Source organism: Eubalaena glacialis, chromosome 10 (assembly GCF_028564815.1).
Source record: "Eubalaena glacialis isolate mEubGla1 chromosome 10, mEubGla1.1.hap2.+ XY, whole genome shotgun sequence".
Classification (NCBI taxonomy): Eukaryota; Metazoa; Chordata; class Mammalia; order Artiodactyla; family Balaenidae; genus Eubalaena; species Eubalaena glacialis.
This window is the reverse complement of record NC_083725.1, coordinates 23,289,654-23,305,889: the sequence shown is the minus strand read 5'-3', so window position 1 is coordinate 23,305,889 and position 16,236 is coordinate 23,289,654. Positions and strand designations below refer to the sequence as shown.

Genomic DNA, 16,236 nt, shown 5'->3' with positions numbered 1-16,236 from the left:
TAACGCCATTTTGCTTTAGCAGACTTACAGAGAATGTTTCTTCCGTTTTAGGAGTAGGTAGTCTTTGTGTATTCTAGGTCTTCAATAAAGATTTCTCATGAATGAATGAATGAACAAATTCTGGAGTACCCATCAGATTACATAAATGCCCTGATCACTATTATGTCCTAGAACTATTTTGTCTAGACCTGTTGTGGTGTGCTAGGTTGGGATTATCTTGATACAAATTAAGAACAATAGAGGTAAAAGTAGTACTTTACCATTGTCAGCTAATTTTATTGTAATTGTTGAGTCCATTCAGTAAATATCAAAGACTTATATGCTGTACAGTTGTCAGACAGCCTGTTTTTTGTCATGGAAACTCTTTCACTTGTTTGGCATTATTTTGACTATTTTCTAAGAGTCTCCTACTTAGTGCTTTGTTAGCTATGGTAGGCACATAGTTTTTTATCTGAAAATTTAAAATGCGTTGTGCTGATAGTTTTTGCATACATCTAGTGTTGTTTCTTACATATAAGAACATAATAAGCCTATAAATACTTCTTGAATGAATGGATAAATGACTTCAGCTAAAGACACACTGAATCAATTGCTTTTGAGCATTTATCATGTGTCCTCATAGAATTTACTGTCTAATAAGGCTGCAGACACATGAATAGATAATTACAGTCCAATCTGTTATGTGCTACAGTGGAAAGACAGGGAATCAAAGGAGCAAGTTCATCTGGTAGTATCAGGAAAGACTTCTTAGAGGTAGTGATCTTTGAGCTGAGCCTGGAAGGAAGAGAAGGAGTTTGCCAGGTAGGCACCATGCGGGTACATTGTAGAAAAATAGAATTTCAAGTGTAGGGACTGCTGAGACAAAAAGATTGAATATTGAGTTCCTTTTTAAAAACTTAAAGTAGTTTTACAGCATTAGCTGAATTTTAGATAGGAACTACACAGGCATGAGCAAGATAATTTCAATCTCTCCATTGTGATTGTAATAATGGTCCCCAGCTTATGATGGTTCAACTTAGGATTTTTTTTTGACTTTATGATGGTGCGAAAGCAATACACGTTCAGTAGAAACCATACTCTGAATTTTGAACTTGGATCTTTTTCCAATAGGCGGTATGATATCTCTCGTGATGCTGGACAGTGGCAGCAAGCCATACCTCCCAGTCAGCCACTCCATCATGAGGGTATACAATGGAAACTCTTACAGCCATTCTTTACCGGCAACCATTCTGTTTTCACTTTCAGTACAGTAGTCCATAAATTACATGAGACAGTCAACATTGTGTTATTAAATAGGCTTGGTGTTAGGTGATTTTGCCCAACTGTAGGCTAATGTAAGAGTTCTGAGCATGTTTGAGGTAGGCTAGGCTAAGCTATGATGTTTAGTAGGTTAGGTGTATTAAATGCATTTTTGACTTACGATATTTTCAGTTTATGATGGGTTTATCAGGACATAACTCCATCATAAGTCGAGGACGATCTGTAAATATTTATTCTCTCTGTTGTTTCTGGTTTTCAAAGGGACCTTTCTATACTTTCTTGGCCAGATAACATATATTAATGACACATTCCAGACCTGGGCTGACTCTTGACTTTTGAAGCCAGGGGAAAGAAATAGTTTTCACAACTATTACTTGGACGAGGTAAAGAATACTTGGCATTTAGGAAATTTAGAGTAGTGTAGACATAAAGTTGCAAAGTTGTAGGGAAAACATCCCTATAGGGTCAGAGATCAAGAGGTGAAATTTAGTGTTGCAAAAAGGAAAGTGACTGGGCTTGGCACTGATTTTGCCTCTTTCCCTTGTAACATTTCAAGTTCTCAGATGTTGAGGTTAAGTATTTTTGTGTGTGAGTGAAGAGCAGTGCTGCTGTCTGATGAGGAGGACACAGGCCCGGGGAAGGTGTGGGAGGACAGGTGTAAGAAATGCTCTCCCCTCAAAAATAACAGTGGGTCTGCTCAAGGATGCCACTCGGTAGCCTAGGATGTGATCCGTGCCTGTTTGTGTGTTTTATCAAATCTGTTAGATCACAGGACAGGAGATTTCAGAAGGTAGGGGCTGGTGTCCTCTGTCAAAAGGCCCACAGTTTTCCATTCCGGCAGCGGCAGAGGGTGAAGCCCCAGAGGAGTCTTCTGGGGAGTGCTCAGGGTCACCTGCCAGCCACAGCTGTTCCAGAGCCTTCCCTCTTTTGTTAATCATTTCTGTTGAACCTTGGTGGCTTTTTCTTCTTGGTGGTGCAAATTTGACATTTATAAGGATGATTTACTATAATTTAGTTCCTAGAGTTCTATAAAATTGTAGGCCTATAAAATGGTTCCCCTTCATTCAATCTGTGGAACAATAAACATTATCCCCTCTTCTTTTAGCCTCTTGCAAAGCTCCCTTTAGCTCGTTTGAATGAAAGGAATTGAGGCACTTTCCATAAAGAGGGAGATAGGTGAGTCACTCCCTGCAAAGACCCTGCTTCCAGCTTCCTTTCACCTTTCATTTTGTACCAGTTAAATGCTTAGCTTGTCATTCTGACACACTTTTTTCTACATAGTTCAGCTTTGATATTTTCTGAGAGCAGCGCTGAATATCTCCCTGGAAAGAGATAAAAGTTTTTACTCTTTGAAGGCAGATGCCTCATCAAGTAGGAGAGGACACTGGCTAACAGAATTCACTATTTTTGTCCCCTTTTGCTCTTGTTTTTAAGACTGTTGTCAACTTGAACCTTCCCAAATCTTGACTTATCCCCCGATTTTTACACGATCCTTCAGGGAAGTAACAGTCTTACGAAATGTTCACGGCCTAGCTGTGAACTTGATCTATGAGCTCCTAACACATAAAAATAATTGAGTTTACCAACTTACTGCTTTTGGTTCCACATCTCAGAGTACAGCGTACCTTGGTAAAAAGATACCCCTAACAAGAGGGCATAGTAAGTTGTGGTAAAGACAAAAAGACTAAAGAGCTTTCCTGAAAAAACATATATTTACAAAGATCAAAGAGAAAGAGGCTTTTTTCTTTTGATGTTTAGCATCTGTAATAGATGATGTGGAAGGTGATCTCCTTTCCTCTAGTCACTCTGGTTTTTCTTCTCAGGGTGAGATTTCCAGAATTTTGTAAAGAAAAAGGTGGGTCAAGGTTGATAGCATTGCCACCACACTGGCAGTCAGGAGAGGATTGTGCAAAAACTTAGTTCTCTGGAAACTGGATGTCTAAAGAACTCAATTTAGGAAATGTGTTGTTAAATAGTAATTAAAATCCAGAGAAGACTTGTATTTCTGTTTTGAAAATAAAACCATCCATTAGTTTTCTATAACCCAAAAGGTTATTTGTAGAGAATACAAGATATAAATGCCTCTAATGAGCTTGGCCTGGGACAAAATCTGTTCCTGAACAGTCCCTATCATTGTATTTAGACAGGAAGGAGAGAGCTTTCCCAAAAGGTGACCCACGATTGAATTTGAGTCCTTCCTTAGGGTCTCCCTCTTCCTCTTCCTCCTCCCTTAGATGCTTCTAGCATTAAGGGTTTGGTTTCTAATCTTATTTTGCTGTGCAAGCTGCAAAAATGTCAGGCTTTTCTGCCTATTTCTCTGCCTTCTGATTACCCTTTTAAGCAATGCTGATTGCAGGAAATTGCTGTGGTGCAACGCGGGTGTCACAACACACAGTGATTAAAACCCGCATGTGTCATTCACTGCCTGATTGAAGTAATCACATGGAGGGGAAGAGCAGATGAAAAACCTGCTAAATGTGCAGAGGGGGGCTTTTTCTCATCATTTGAGTTTAAGGATTTTGAGTTAAAGAATCAAAACTTGTGTGAGTAAGGCTTGTGTTTTCAGTCATTTTGTTTCATTCTGAATCCCCAAAACTTACGAGCAGGGTCTGGGTCTCTGAACATGGTTTTCCTAAGGAAAACAAGTTGTTAACTTTTTACGGAACACAGGTCCCCTGTATACACACTATCAAATAGTGGTTGAGTGTATCAAGGGGAAGGATGCTAGAATGTAACTAGGAGAAACAGGTGGGAAGGAAATGGGAAAGGCCCTAATAACTCAGCCCTGCAAGACTGCAACCCACCCCGCCCACCCTCCCCCAACCCCTGTGCCCCTACTTCACGTGCCAATTCAAAGTCCAGGTTGTCACCTGGGCTTCTGACTGACCAGCTGTAGATTAGTAGTCCCAGCAGCCCCCTCCTCAGGTTCAATCAATTTGCCAGAGTGGCTCCCAGAACTCAGAGAAACATTTACTTGTGTTTACCAGTTTATTACAAGGGATACAAGCCAGGTGGAAGACATGCGTAGGGCAGGGTGTGTGGGAAGATAATGTGGCACTGCCGTGCTCTCTGGGTGTGCCACAGCCCCGAGTGCTCCTCTGCCTGTTCACCAACCGAGAAGCTCTCTGAACACTGACTGTCCTTTTGGGTTTTCACGGAGGCCTCATTACATAAGTACCATTGCTTGAATCATTGGCCACTGTTGATGAAACCCTATTGCCAGCCCCTCTCACCTCCCCAGAGAAGGGGACGACAGGACAGAAAGTTCCAACCCTCCTATCACTAGATTGGTTCCCCTAGCAACTTGTCCTCATCCTTAGGTTACCTGGGGGCTTTCCTGAAGTTCCCTCATTAATAGAACAAAAGACACCTTTATTACTCTCACCACTTCAGAAATTACCAGGGTAATTTTAGGAGCTTTGTACTAGGAATGGGGGTGAAGACCAAATAAATACTTCTTATTATAAATCATAGTGTCACCACTAAGCTATTTATGTTATTTGGTGGTTCTGAAAAGTATTAGTTCCGTTTGGGCTAGATATAGTGGTCATGATAGAAAATACAGCTAAATATTTGAAACCTGATTTCTAAGAGGGGGGCGGCTTGTGGACTCTCATACACATGAGGCACTGGATCATCAACAGTACTTGAACAAAGAACAGTATGAGTCAAGTGCTGTAATAGGTATTGGAGGCATCCTCTAATGATTTCTTATCTCGTTATCTCCCTCAGGTATAGAGCCGTGGTATTTCTATTTAATTAATGGATTTCTGAATTTTAATGTAGTCTTTGCTTTGGCTCTCTTGGTCTTACCACTGACTTCTCTTATGGAATACCTACTGCAGAGATTTCATGGTGAGTGGCATAACGGATGATAGACTTGGTGGGGGGGGGGGAGGGAAGAGAAGTAACAATGGGTACCAAGAAGTGAAAAAGAATCTACTTACTTTATTCTCCATTTTCTTCCTATGGAAATGGTTGGTTTATTGCATTTTCCATTTGTGTTCGTAGATTATTTAACTTATGTTGTTAACCTATGTGAACGTTTGGTTAATAATTGCAAGTGAGGAAGTCTGTATGATTTACAGAACCACCTGGGGAGGCAAAAACATTTATAAAATCTTGGGAGATAAGCCTATATTAGTCTTCTGTTTTTTAAAGAACTGTGTGTTGGCATGCAAGATTGCTTAAGATAATCAATGCTAGAGGCAAACATTCTCTGGGAAATTCAACCAAAATTTTGAAAACTAAACCATATAGAGGTTCCCCCAAATTTGATGCTTGTTCTGATTCTGTATTGCACAGCCAGTGTTTTCTCAGGTTGTCATGGCTCTGGATATGTAGTGCCCATAGTTTCTTTTATGGAAGACAGATCTGAGCAGAAATGCATCTGAGCTTTGGAAGGAGGTTTAACTTCAGACTTTTTAGTCTGATTTGGATGCCATGTGATCCCTCAGTACCATTCCCCATTCTGCTTTTCTACTATTAATGGTTTATAAAGACTTCACTGTGTTCAAAGAATATGAAAGCAGCCTTCAGAGTCACTTTTGTTTTGTTTTAGGACTTTCGTTGTAACATAACCATGATGCCATTATCCTAACAAAATTAACAGTAATTTCTTAATATCATCTAATACCCAGGTAATATTTAGATTCCTACATTGTCTGAAAAATAGCTTTTTATAGTTTTTATAGTTCTTTATAGTTTGTTTGTTTAAAGCAGGATCTGAACAAGAGTCATATAGTGAATTTGGTGTTATGTTTCATAAACTTTTTTAGAGGTTCCCCCCCTCACCTTTTTCCTCCTGAAGATTTCTAAAGAAACCAGGTCATTCATCTTGCATAGTGTCCCACATTTGGATTCAGCTGTTTGTCCCCTCGAGGTATTAATGTATTCCTCCATTCCTTGTATTTCTTAAGGATCATTTTTTCTTTTTTTTTGAAAAGTAACTTTTTCCCTGACTATAAAAATAATCTATGCTTGTGGAAAATTTGGAAATGCTTGTGATGTAAGTATAAAAACAGTAAAAATAAAATAAAAATAGTATATTAAGCTGTTCTCTAAAGTATGAATCCAATTTTGGTTTAAAAGTGTGTAATGTATCCACATGTCCACCTAGTAACTAGTCCCCATCCTTAGGTTACCTAGGGGCTTTCCTTTATACTTTTTAAAATACTTTTTTAGTACTTTTCTTCTGTTTTTTTCTTTATATTTTTTGTGTATTTTATAATGGAAACAATACTTTTTCAAAGGAAGAAACATTAAGAAATAAAAATAATAAAAGAAAAAAAGTAGAAAAATATAAAGAGGCAGGAAAGAAATTACCCATTATCTCATCATGTAGTACAACTGTGGTTATAATTTTGTACATTTTATAGAGGACATTTCAAAATTTTAGGCCATATTTTTAAAATATATTTGTTAGCTTTTAAGATACAGAAGAGGGAAAGATTGTTTACTTGTAGAAGATAGATTTTTTTTCTTATGATGAAGAAAATTCCAACCTAAAATACATCCTGGAAAGGTATAAGTCCTAAATTATAGCCTAAAATCTCATGATAAAATCTTAGAGTGGAAAGTTTAAAAGATAAGCTTGTTATTGCAGTTCAAGAATTTTTATTCCTAAAGAGTTTCTGCAAAAGCACGGATAACTACGGAGCACAGTTAAACATTGCTAAGTTGGGCTTTGATGACAACCCTGATCTTTTCATCTAAATTTGCTCAGTGTAGACATAATGGACACCAGGGGGCGCTGTCTATCTACCCTTGGCCAGTGATTCCTACGCACTGCTTGTTGTCACTAGTATAAGCCCAGTAGGGGATGCCTTCGCTGTGGGTTGCGGGTTTATCACTCAGTGTTCATGTACCTAACCACAGGAACCTTCCAGTAGGTGCTTAGGTCTTAGTTTTCATTAAATTCCTTTCATTCTTTCACATGCTTTTAAGTACATCTTGGCTTTAATTTTGCGATACAGAGTGGATGGGTACTGCACAACAGGAGAGAAAACTTGATCAGTAAACTTCCTTTAAGAGTGTTTTTATATTTGCTTTGAAACAAACTCTGTCATTTGTAGCTTGACGAAAACCAGTGATGGGTTTGAGAATCCTACTTTTTTCCTTTTCTTTGATCTATAGCTGTTTGGTGTATAAGTAAGATTAATGCAGTAAACAGAACATAGGAATTAAAATCCAAGAAATGAATTTATGTTATGCTTTTGGTTAATCTCAGGAACCTTTAGTCTTAGTGGCAGGACTCATTAGAAAGAGAAATCTGTTTTTTCTTCATCCAGTGTAGAAATTATTAAGCTCTATTACCCATTCACCTGTTCTAGCTAAATCCAGTATTGTGCCTCCCTTTAAATGTTGGACCTCTTGGGAGAGCTAAGGATTATATACCTCTTCCTACTTGACTCCTTTATTATATCAGAGAAAGTGTGAATACAAGAATTGAAACATTTTATTGGGTGCCCTAGGGTATACATCCCAGTTTGAGATCAAGAGAACATTGAAACTAAACATGTGTTTTGTTCTAATATGGTGAAAGGTGGATATTTTTCTGTCTTACAGTTCAGAATTTAGGCCACCCATATTGGCTTACCTTGGCTCCAATGTATATTTGGTTTATAATTTTCTTCATCCAGCCTCACAAAGAGGAGAGATTTCTTTTCCCTGTATATCCACTTGTATGTCTCTGTGGTGCTGTGGCCCTTTCTGCACTTCAGGTGAGTTTCAAGGAAATGTATATCTCCTTCATTCTGTTTCACTTTAAATCATTCATAAAGCTTATAGGCAAATTACAGAATGCTTCCACCTAAGATATTTTATCTGTACATTAAACCTGATACAGATCATATTATAAAGCTTTATGTATTGATTGCTTAAATGTTGCTTTGACTCTTATTTGCTGGTTACATATTTGCAGTGTTAACTTGTGTGTCAGTTTGTCTCTGTTGCCAGTAAGAATCCAATTGCTATGAAAGGAATTTTTTTAAGTCACTGAATGGGCCTAGCACAGAACGGTGGAACCACAGCAGAGCTAATGGAATGTCTACTCTTCCACTACAAGACCTGAATGAAACTGGCTTAAGTGTTTGGGATTACAGCAGGCAGTTAGCAATGTGGGACACTGTAATCCTGGCTTAAAACCTGTCCAGGTCAATTCCCTGTCAGAACTCATCTTGAATATCTCTGTATTTATGGCTTCAGAAGCGCCAGACTCTGTTTTTTTTTTTTTAACCTCTGCTACCATTTGCAGTGAGCAGAAAAAGAATAATTAGGGTGATAGGTTTTTTTCTTAACAGATTTATGTTAAGATATAATTCACAAACCATAGAATTTACCCATTTAAAGTGTATGATACAGTGTTTTTTAGGCTATTCACAGATCTATGTAAGCATCACTGCAATCAATTTTAGAACATTTTCATCACCTCAAAAACCCTGTACCCTTTAGCTGTCGTAACCCCCCTCCCACATCTCCTCAGCCATAAGCAACAGCTAATCTACTTTGTATCTCTATAGATTTGCCTATTCTGGACATTTCATATAAATGAAATCATAAAATATGTGGTCTTTTGTGACTGACTTCTTTCATTTAGCATAATGTTTTTATTTTTATTTTTTTAAATAAATTTATTTATTTTATTTATTTATTTTTGGCTGTGTTGGGTCTTCGTTGCTGTGCGTGGGCTTTCTCTAGCTGTGGCGAGCGGGGGGCTACTCTTCGTTGTGGTGCGTGGGCTTCTCATTGCGGTGGCTTCTCTTGTTGCAGAGGACCAGCTCTAGGTGCGTGGGCTTCAGTAGTTGTGGCACGTGGGCTCAGTAGTTGCAGCAGGCGAGCTCTAGAGTGCAGGCTCAGTAGTTGTGGTGCACCAACTTAGTTGCTCTGCGGCATGTGGGATCTTCCTGGACCAGGGCTCGAATCCATGTCCCCTGCATTGGCAGGCGGGTTCTTAACCACTGTGCCACCGGGAAGTCCTAGCATAATGTTTTTAAAGCTCATCCATGTTAGGATGATAGTTTTAAAAAATAATTTTAATTATAAAAGTAACTGAACTTTATTGCAGATAATTTTTCTTTTACCACTTTCTAAATCAGTCCTACTACCCTAACAAAATCTCCTTCTAGCATTTTTGCCGATCGTATAACAATCTATTATGATTGTAATCTAAGGTTCATGTAACTTTTCATCCCTCTTAATATAATTATAACATTCTCTATATTGCCATATCTATACCCATCATTTTAATAGCAATATAATATTCTAAGGTGGATATAATATACAACATTATTATGTAATATATAATATATTGAATTGGTTATATATAATGATTAGATATAATTTATGTTAAAGTTTAGATTGCTCACTTATTTCAGTATTATAAATAATGCTAGGGTAAATATCTTTGTTAAGGTATTTGGATTTTTTGCTTAAGAGAGATTCCAGAAAATGTGAAAGGGGTCAAACATATTTATGGCACTTGTTATGTATTGCAAAATTGCTTTCCAAAAGTAGTTTCTAGTCTAGGAGGGAAAGAAGGAAAGACAGAAATCTCATGGGAAGGTGTTCAAAGGCTGCAGAACTCATGCAGGTGTGTATATATTGTTAATGATATTCATCTAGTTTGTGAAGTAGTTTAGCAGATAATTAACAAAATTTTCCTAATGTTCTATGAGAGGAATTCTTTTTTCTTTTTGTTTGGTCATGAGACATTTTGTTGTTACTAAAAACTTGGATGAAAACTTGTTAGTAAGGAAAGTGAAGGTTAATAACTAGTTATATCAGAATAGATTGAGATATGTCATATATCAAAAAAAACTAGGAAAAGCATTTTTGTTTAAATATTTTTTAAAAATAAATTATTAGGACTTTAAGCATTAGGGAAGTATCCAAATAATTTTCCTATGAAGCTAGTGAGATTTCATTCTTGGCAAGCCCTCTGGCTAGGCTGATCTACAGACAATTTAGCAGAATTTGCTTTAATCTGAGAATTTGGAGTGGGTACTTCACTGTTTGCTACTGCTCAGACCCTTGGTAAAACCTCTTTTTCTGCTTGCTTCCTCTCAGTTATGATGTCTTGTGATTATGTATATTTTGCAAGGTGTATCTTCTTTTTTCAATAAAGTTTTCTTTCCTTCTAGAAATGTTACCACTTCGTGTTTCAGCGATACCGCCTGGAGCATTATACTGTGACATCGAATTGGCTGGCGTTGGGAACACTCTTCCTGTTTGGGCTCTTATCTTTTTCTCGCTCTGTGGCACTGTTCAGAGGTAGATGTACTGAGAATATCTTAACCCGTGCTCACAAGGCACTATACCTTGGGTTTTGCTTGACCCATGATTGTTTAATACAATTCAGCTTAAGCTGCGGGGGGAGGACTTTTCTACAGGGAGAACCTGTGGACTTCATATTAAGATTGGGATGTGACTTCTGTACCTTAGGATTGAAGAGAAGATTGAGAATTCCTTTTAGTGTGATTAACTATAAACGTCTTCTCTATTCTTACTAATTTTTTTTCCTTTTAAAGGATGAATTAAGGAAGCCTTAAACTTAGGATGCAAATTTGGGGCTCAAGTCCCATGATTATATTCTTTCTTATAACCATTATTTGGATCCAGAATATTGAAATGTGCTCAAAGAACGTGAAATTAAAAAGGTGGAAGGGTATAGAGAAGGGCAAGAAAGCAAATTATTTCTGGCAAAAATAAGACCTCTGCTTTAATCATCTTCCTAACTGTAGAGGCGTTTTACACTGTAGAGTGGGCTTCCTGCTGGGGTTGCGGTGTACCTTTCACATGGATCACAGTGGGACATTAACATGCATTATAATTAAATGTCAAAATCTCATCTCCCTCATCTTTGGCTTTCACAAACCTTTCTCCCTTCCAGGGTATCATGGGCCCCTTGATTTGTATCCAGAATTTCACCGAATTGCCACAGACCCAACCATCCACACTGTCCCAGAAGGCCGACCTGTTAATGTCTGTGTAGGGAAAGAGTGGTATCGATTTCCCAGCAGCTTCCTTCTGCCCGATAAGTAAGTTGCCCTTTAATTCTCAGAGTTTTAAATCAAGGTGTAAAAATAACAATTCTGTGGCAATGTCTTCTTAACTTTTCCTTCATTTTAGATTTTGCACAAGTTTTTGAATGATTTTCCATCTCAGAGAGCTGTGGGAACTGCGCTGAGCACCCATGGCCTGTGTTTGGTAGAATGAGTGCTGTGTCCGGTAATGCACCCTGCACTGCCCTTAACCACAGAGGTCTGGGGACGTCTGAAGACATTTTGGGCTCTGGGCTCCTGCTAGTGGCTCTTCCTGAGGATTCATATTTAAATTTTTATAATTAACTGATATTAATCCACTTTTAAAAGTGGTTTAGAGACTCTAGGTTTCTAGAGTGTTTTTAGAGAAGACATGTTTGTCGTCCGACAGCAGTGAACGTTCTCTACCAACGTATGGACACTGGGAAAGCTGTGGCTAAGACCTCTGTACCACTTTCCTTGATGCTGTCTGTTGTTGGATGTGATAGCATAGGCTCTGAGTTCCCTTGTATTTGCTTCATTTGGACAGAGAAGAGTCCTGTTTCGGGAAAAGGGAAGTCAGGTTAAGATGTCATGTTGCTCCATTTGGGGACTGGCTTCAGCAGCTTAGCTGGTGGTAGTATCTTTTGATGGATAAAGATCCTGTATCAGTCATTAATGATTAATTAAAACTTGTTTTTTAAGTGTTAACTTTAGCCTTTGCCTTTTACATTTGAAATAGTTTCACAACTAAAGGTACTTTTGAGGATTACTCAGGAACAAAGTACTTTTCCCACAGTGAGTTCTTACATTTCACTCTTTTCTCTACACACCTGATGAATTTGCTTTAATTTTGGTAAGTCCCTCTGATCACAGGTAATTGGCAATAAACTTTGATGTTTCTCTTTTGATGGTATGATCACTATTGCAGATTTCACTGCTAAGAGTTGGTGAAATGGGTTGAGAGACCTCTAGTTGAAAATTTCTCAACGATTTTGGACTGAATTGTGACCTCTGTCTCTATTCTCTCTGGTTGAGGTTTTAGCAGAAACATTTTGTCTCCAAGTGAAATGTTTTTCACATGAAAATTTTTTTTTTTTTGCTTGTGTATTTCAAGTACATTTGGCAATGTGAGCCCCCTGTGTTTTTCTTATTCTCCTTATTTGTGTTTCTGACAGTTGGCAGCTTCAGTTCATTCCATCAGAGTTCAGAGGCCAGTTACCAAAACCATTCGCAGAGGGACCACTGGCCACCCGGATTGTTCCTACTGACATGAATGACCAGAACCTAGAGGAACCATCCAGATATGTAAGGGCATTATTCTCCTTTTACTACTTTGAAAAGAGTTCTACCCTTAAAATCTGTTGGCATACGTAATAGAGCATTGATGAAATGGGACTTTTTTAGAAAGTGATTTCTTTAGGGTGAGGGATATAACGACTTTTGTTGAGAAAGGATGAACAGTATCATTTTTAGTTTCAAATGACCTCCTTTATCTTCCATGTAAAATATATAATTCAACATATTTTCTAAACTGGGCTGGAAAATTTCTTATGTTGAATTCAGATCATCATTTTGAAACACATTCTGCAGCTCTTATCACTCTTTGGTCCATTAAAATGCTTCATGGGGAACTTTCAAGTTATAGGTGGACCTTTGACCTAACTATTAGTATACTCTGGTTTTAGCAAGTGGACAGTCAGTGAAGGCTGTTCTCACACTGAGTCCATGAAGCAATATGTGTCAGGGCCGTGCTCTTCTACCCACTCATCTTTACGCACTCGGAGATCCCATGGGGATTTTATTTCAGTTCCTTTGAAAGATGACCCTTTTGTCATTTGATACCTGTAAAATCTTTGATTGTGGAAAAGGTGAGAGCAATAAAGATAATGTTCCTGGTTCCCAGAGACAGTAAAGGACTATTTTGTAGAATTATTAGAAAACACATTTTTTGGCAGCCTATCTGTTAAAGAAACATTTAACAATTTAAATGTCAAATACATTTCATTTAGATTTTCTTATTTAGATTTTCTTATGTCATACACTTAAAGTGAAATATCAGGACTTTCAGTTCTCTTCCAAAGCAAACCTGCAACCACAGCTGGCTTTTTGTCTCCCAGATTGGGGCAGGTTAGACTTCACGGAGACCCTCAGGGTTTATGAGTGAGATTCTTACTGTGTGAGCTTTCGCTTATAAGCTATGAAAATGGACATGATAAAATACATACTTGGCTTGGCTCCCTGAGAAGGTGACACATATATTCCACTAAGTGACTTATCTTGGAGCTTCCTTCTAACTTAAGCCTCTGATTCCTGTAACAGTGACAATACCCCTGGGCAGTATGTTCTGTTGTTAGTCATTTTTATTTTAGCTGCAGATACTCTCCTGAGAGCAGGCTGTGATGTACAGGGGATCACCATGGGGACACTGGATAGTCAAAAGGGTAGGAGAATACACTGTGATAGGGGGAAGATATAATAAATTCAGAGTGTTGTTGTCACAGCTGTATTTTGGGAAGAGATAGTATAGGGTAGTAAAAAAAAGAGCATGGACTTTGGAGTCAAGTAGGCCTGAATTCTAGTCCCAACTCTGTTGCCTACCTTGATGACATTGGGCAAATTAGTTAACATTTGTGTTTAACTAATTTCAGTTTCTGTCTGTGAAGTGGGAATAACCATACCTACTTTTGGAAGAAATAATAGGAGATTGGATATCATATCTCTCTGTCATATATAGCATAGTGTCTGGTACATAGATTTTCCCACATATGTTCTTAATTTGATAATGGTGTATTTGATGGATTAATTTTATTGCTCCCCAACTTGATTTTTATTACAGTCTGTCCAGACTCAGTGTTTTTCTATCCCAGTGACTTTGCTTATCTTGGTGACAGTGCCTGGACTTCCCTTGTCTACCTTCTTATACTATCAAAACTCTTTCTCTCTGAAGCCTTTCCCAACTATTTAAGTCCACAGTGAGCAGTGTCCTTCTTTAAATGCCTTAAATATTTATCTGTGTAGCTCATTTAGCCATTTAATTTTGTTGTCTTATGCTATTTAAATATTTCTGATGTATATGTCATATTTTTCACTATCAGATTGTGAATGCTATGGAGAGAAGGACTGCACCTTATTTCTTTTGTATTCACCATAGTGGCTAGGATAGTGCTGTATATCTAGTAGTTAGCCTATACATGCTTTCTGACTTGAGAGATGAATATTTATCATTGTTGAGATAGTGATGTTGAGAGAAAGCTGGCTATAAAATCTTCAGTGGCTTACAGGCACATGAAAAAAGCTCAGCATCGCTAATTATTAGAGAAATGCAAATCAAAACCACAGTGAGGTATCACCTCACACCAGTCAGAATGGCCATCATCAAAAAGTCTACAAATGGGACTTCCCTGGTGGCGCAGTAGTTAAGAATCTGCCTGCCAATGCAGGGGACACGGGTTCGAGTGCTGGCCCGGGAAGATCCCACATGCCGTGGAGCAGCTAAGCCCGTGCACCACGACTACTGAGTCTGTGCTCTAGAGCCCGCGAGCCACAACTACTGAAGCCTGCGTGCCTAGCGCCCGTGCTCCGCAACAAGAGAAACTACTGCAATGAGAAGCCTGCGCACTGCAAGGAAGAGTAGCCACCACTTGCCGCAACTAGAGAAAGCCCACGTGCAGCAACGAAGACCTAATGCAGTCTGAAAAAAAAAAGTCTACAAATAGTAAATGCTGGAGAGAATGTGGAGAAAAGGGAATCCTCCTACACTGTTAGTGGGATTGTAAATTGGTGCAGCCACTATGGAAAACAGTATGAAGCTTCCTTAAAAAATTAAAAATAGACTTACCATATGATCCAGCAATCCCATTCCTGGGTATATATCCGGAAAACACAGAAACACTAATTTGAAAAGATACATGCACCCCAGTGCACTATTTACAAACAGCCAAGATATGGAAACAACCCAGGTGCCATCAACAGACAGTTGGCTTAAGGAAATGTGGTACTCACACACACACAAATATTGCCATTTGCAACAACATGGATGGACCTAGAGAATATTATGCTTAGTGAAGTAAATCAGACAGAGAAAGACAAATACTATATGATATCACATATGTAGAATCTTAAAAATAATACAAATGAATACAAAAACAGAAATAGACTCACAGACATAGAAAACAAACTTATAGTTGCCAAAGAGGAAAGTGGGGGTGGGGGAGGGACAAATTAGGAGTATGGGATTAACAGATACAAACTACTATATATAAATAAGCAACAAGGATTTACTGTGTAGCACAGGAAATTATATCCAATACCTTGTAATTAACTATAATGGAATATAATCTACAAAGAAAAAATGGAATCACTACGCTGTACACCTGAAACTAATAAAATATTGTAAATCACCTATACTTCAATTAAAAAAAATCTACAGTGGCCTGTTGTACATTTCTTAAGCTTTGGTCGCAGGTTGTCTGTGGTTAGATCATATTTCCATGTTCTCCACTACCAGATACTGTTAAATTTAAGTGACTATATTAGCTTTACCCAAAAGGAGAAGATTTTCTAGAATACCTATAGGAGTCACCAAAATGCTGGCTGGTAAAAGCAGGGACAAACAGGTCCTATATGTATTCTGAGTGTGTAGTGTCTGTCACTGTGCTCATACACCTTTCTCTCTTTGGATTTTCCTGCATGGTGGGGGAAGTGCCCTTCAAATCCATTCCACTCACCTTTGACACTTTGGAAAGTAGAAGAGACACTTGATGGCTTACTGTGCATTCTACACAAACTATGATCAGGGATTAATTTCTTTCAGTTAACTGTTTAAAAAAGTATTTGTTTTTCTTTGATGATAAAAGTAATGAACACTTGTGTAAAATAATGAAAGCTATCAATAAAAAAAAATCAGCTATAATCAAATTACCCAAATATTAAACCACTGTTACCATTTTGGCGG

The 16,236-nt window shown here is 38.1% G+C and overlaps 1 protein-coding gene across 7 annotated transcripts in view; it reads left to right on the top strand.

Annotated features, from left to right (window-relative positions):
• Window positions 1-16,236, top strand: part of ALG9 (ALG9 alpha-1,2-mannosyltransferase) — a 99,349-nt gene that overhangs the window by 28,013 nt on the left and 55,100 nt on the right. For all 7 annotated transcript variants that reach the window (XM_061203950.1, XM_061203953.1, XM_061203952.1 and 4 more), the window contains exons 9-13: window positions 4,993-5,115; window positions 7,828-7,982; window positions 10,401-10,530; window positions 11,150-11,297; window positions 12,458-12,587. In XM_061203950.1, the coding sequence (XP_061059933.1) occupies window positions 4,993-5,115; window positions 7,828-7,982; window positions 10,401-10,530; window positions 11,150-11,297; window positions 12,458-12,587 (686 nt within the window). The remainder of the gene's footprint in view (window positions 1-4,992; window positions 5,116-7,827; window positions 7,983-10,400; window positions 10,531-11,149; window positions 11,298-12,457; window positions 12,588-16,236) is intronic.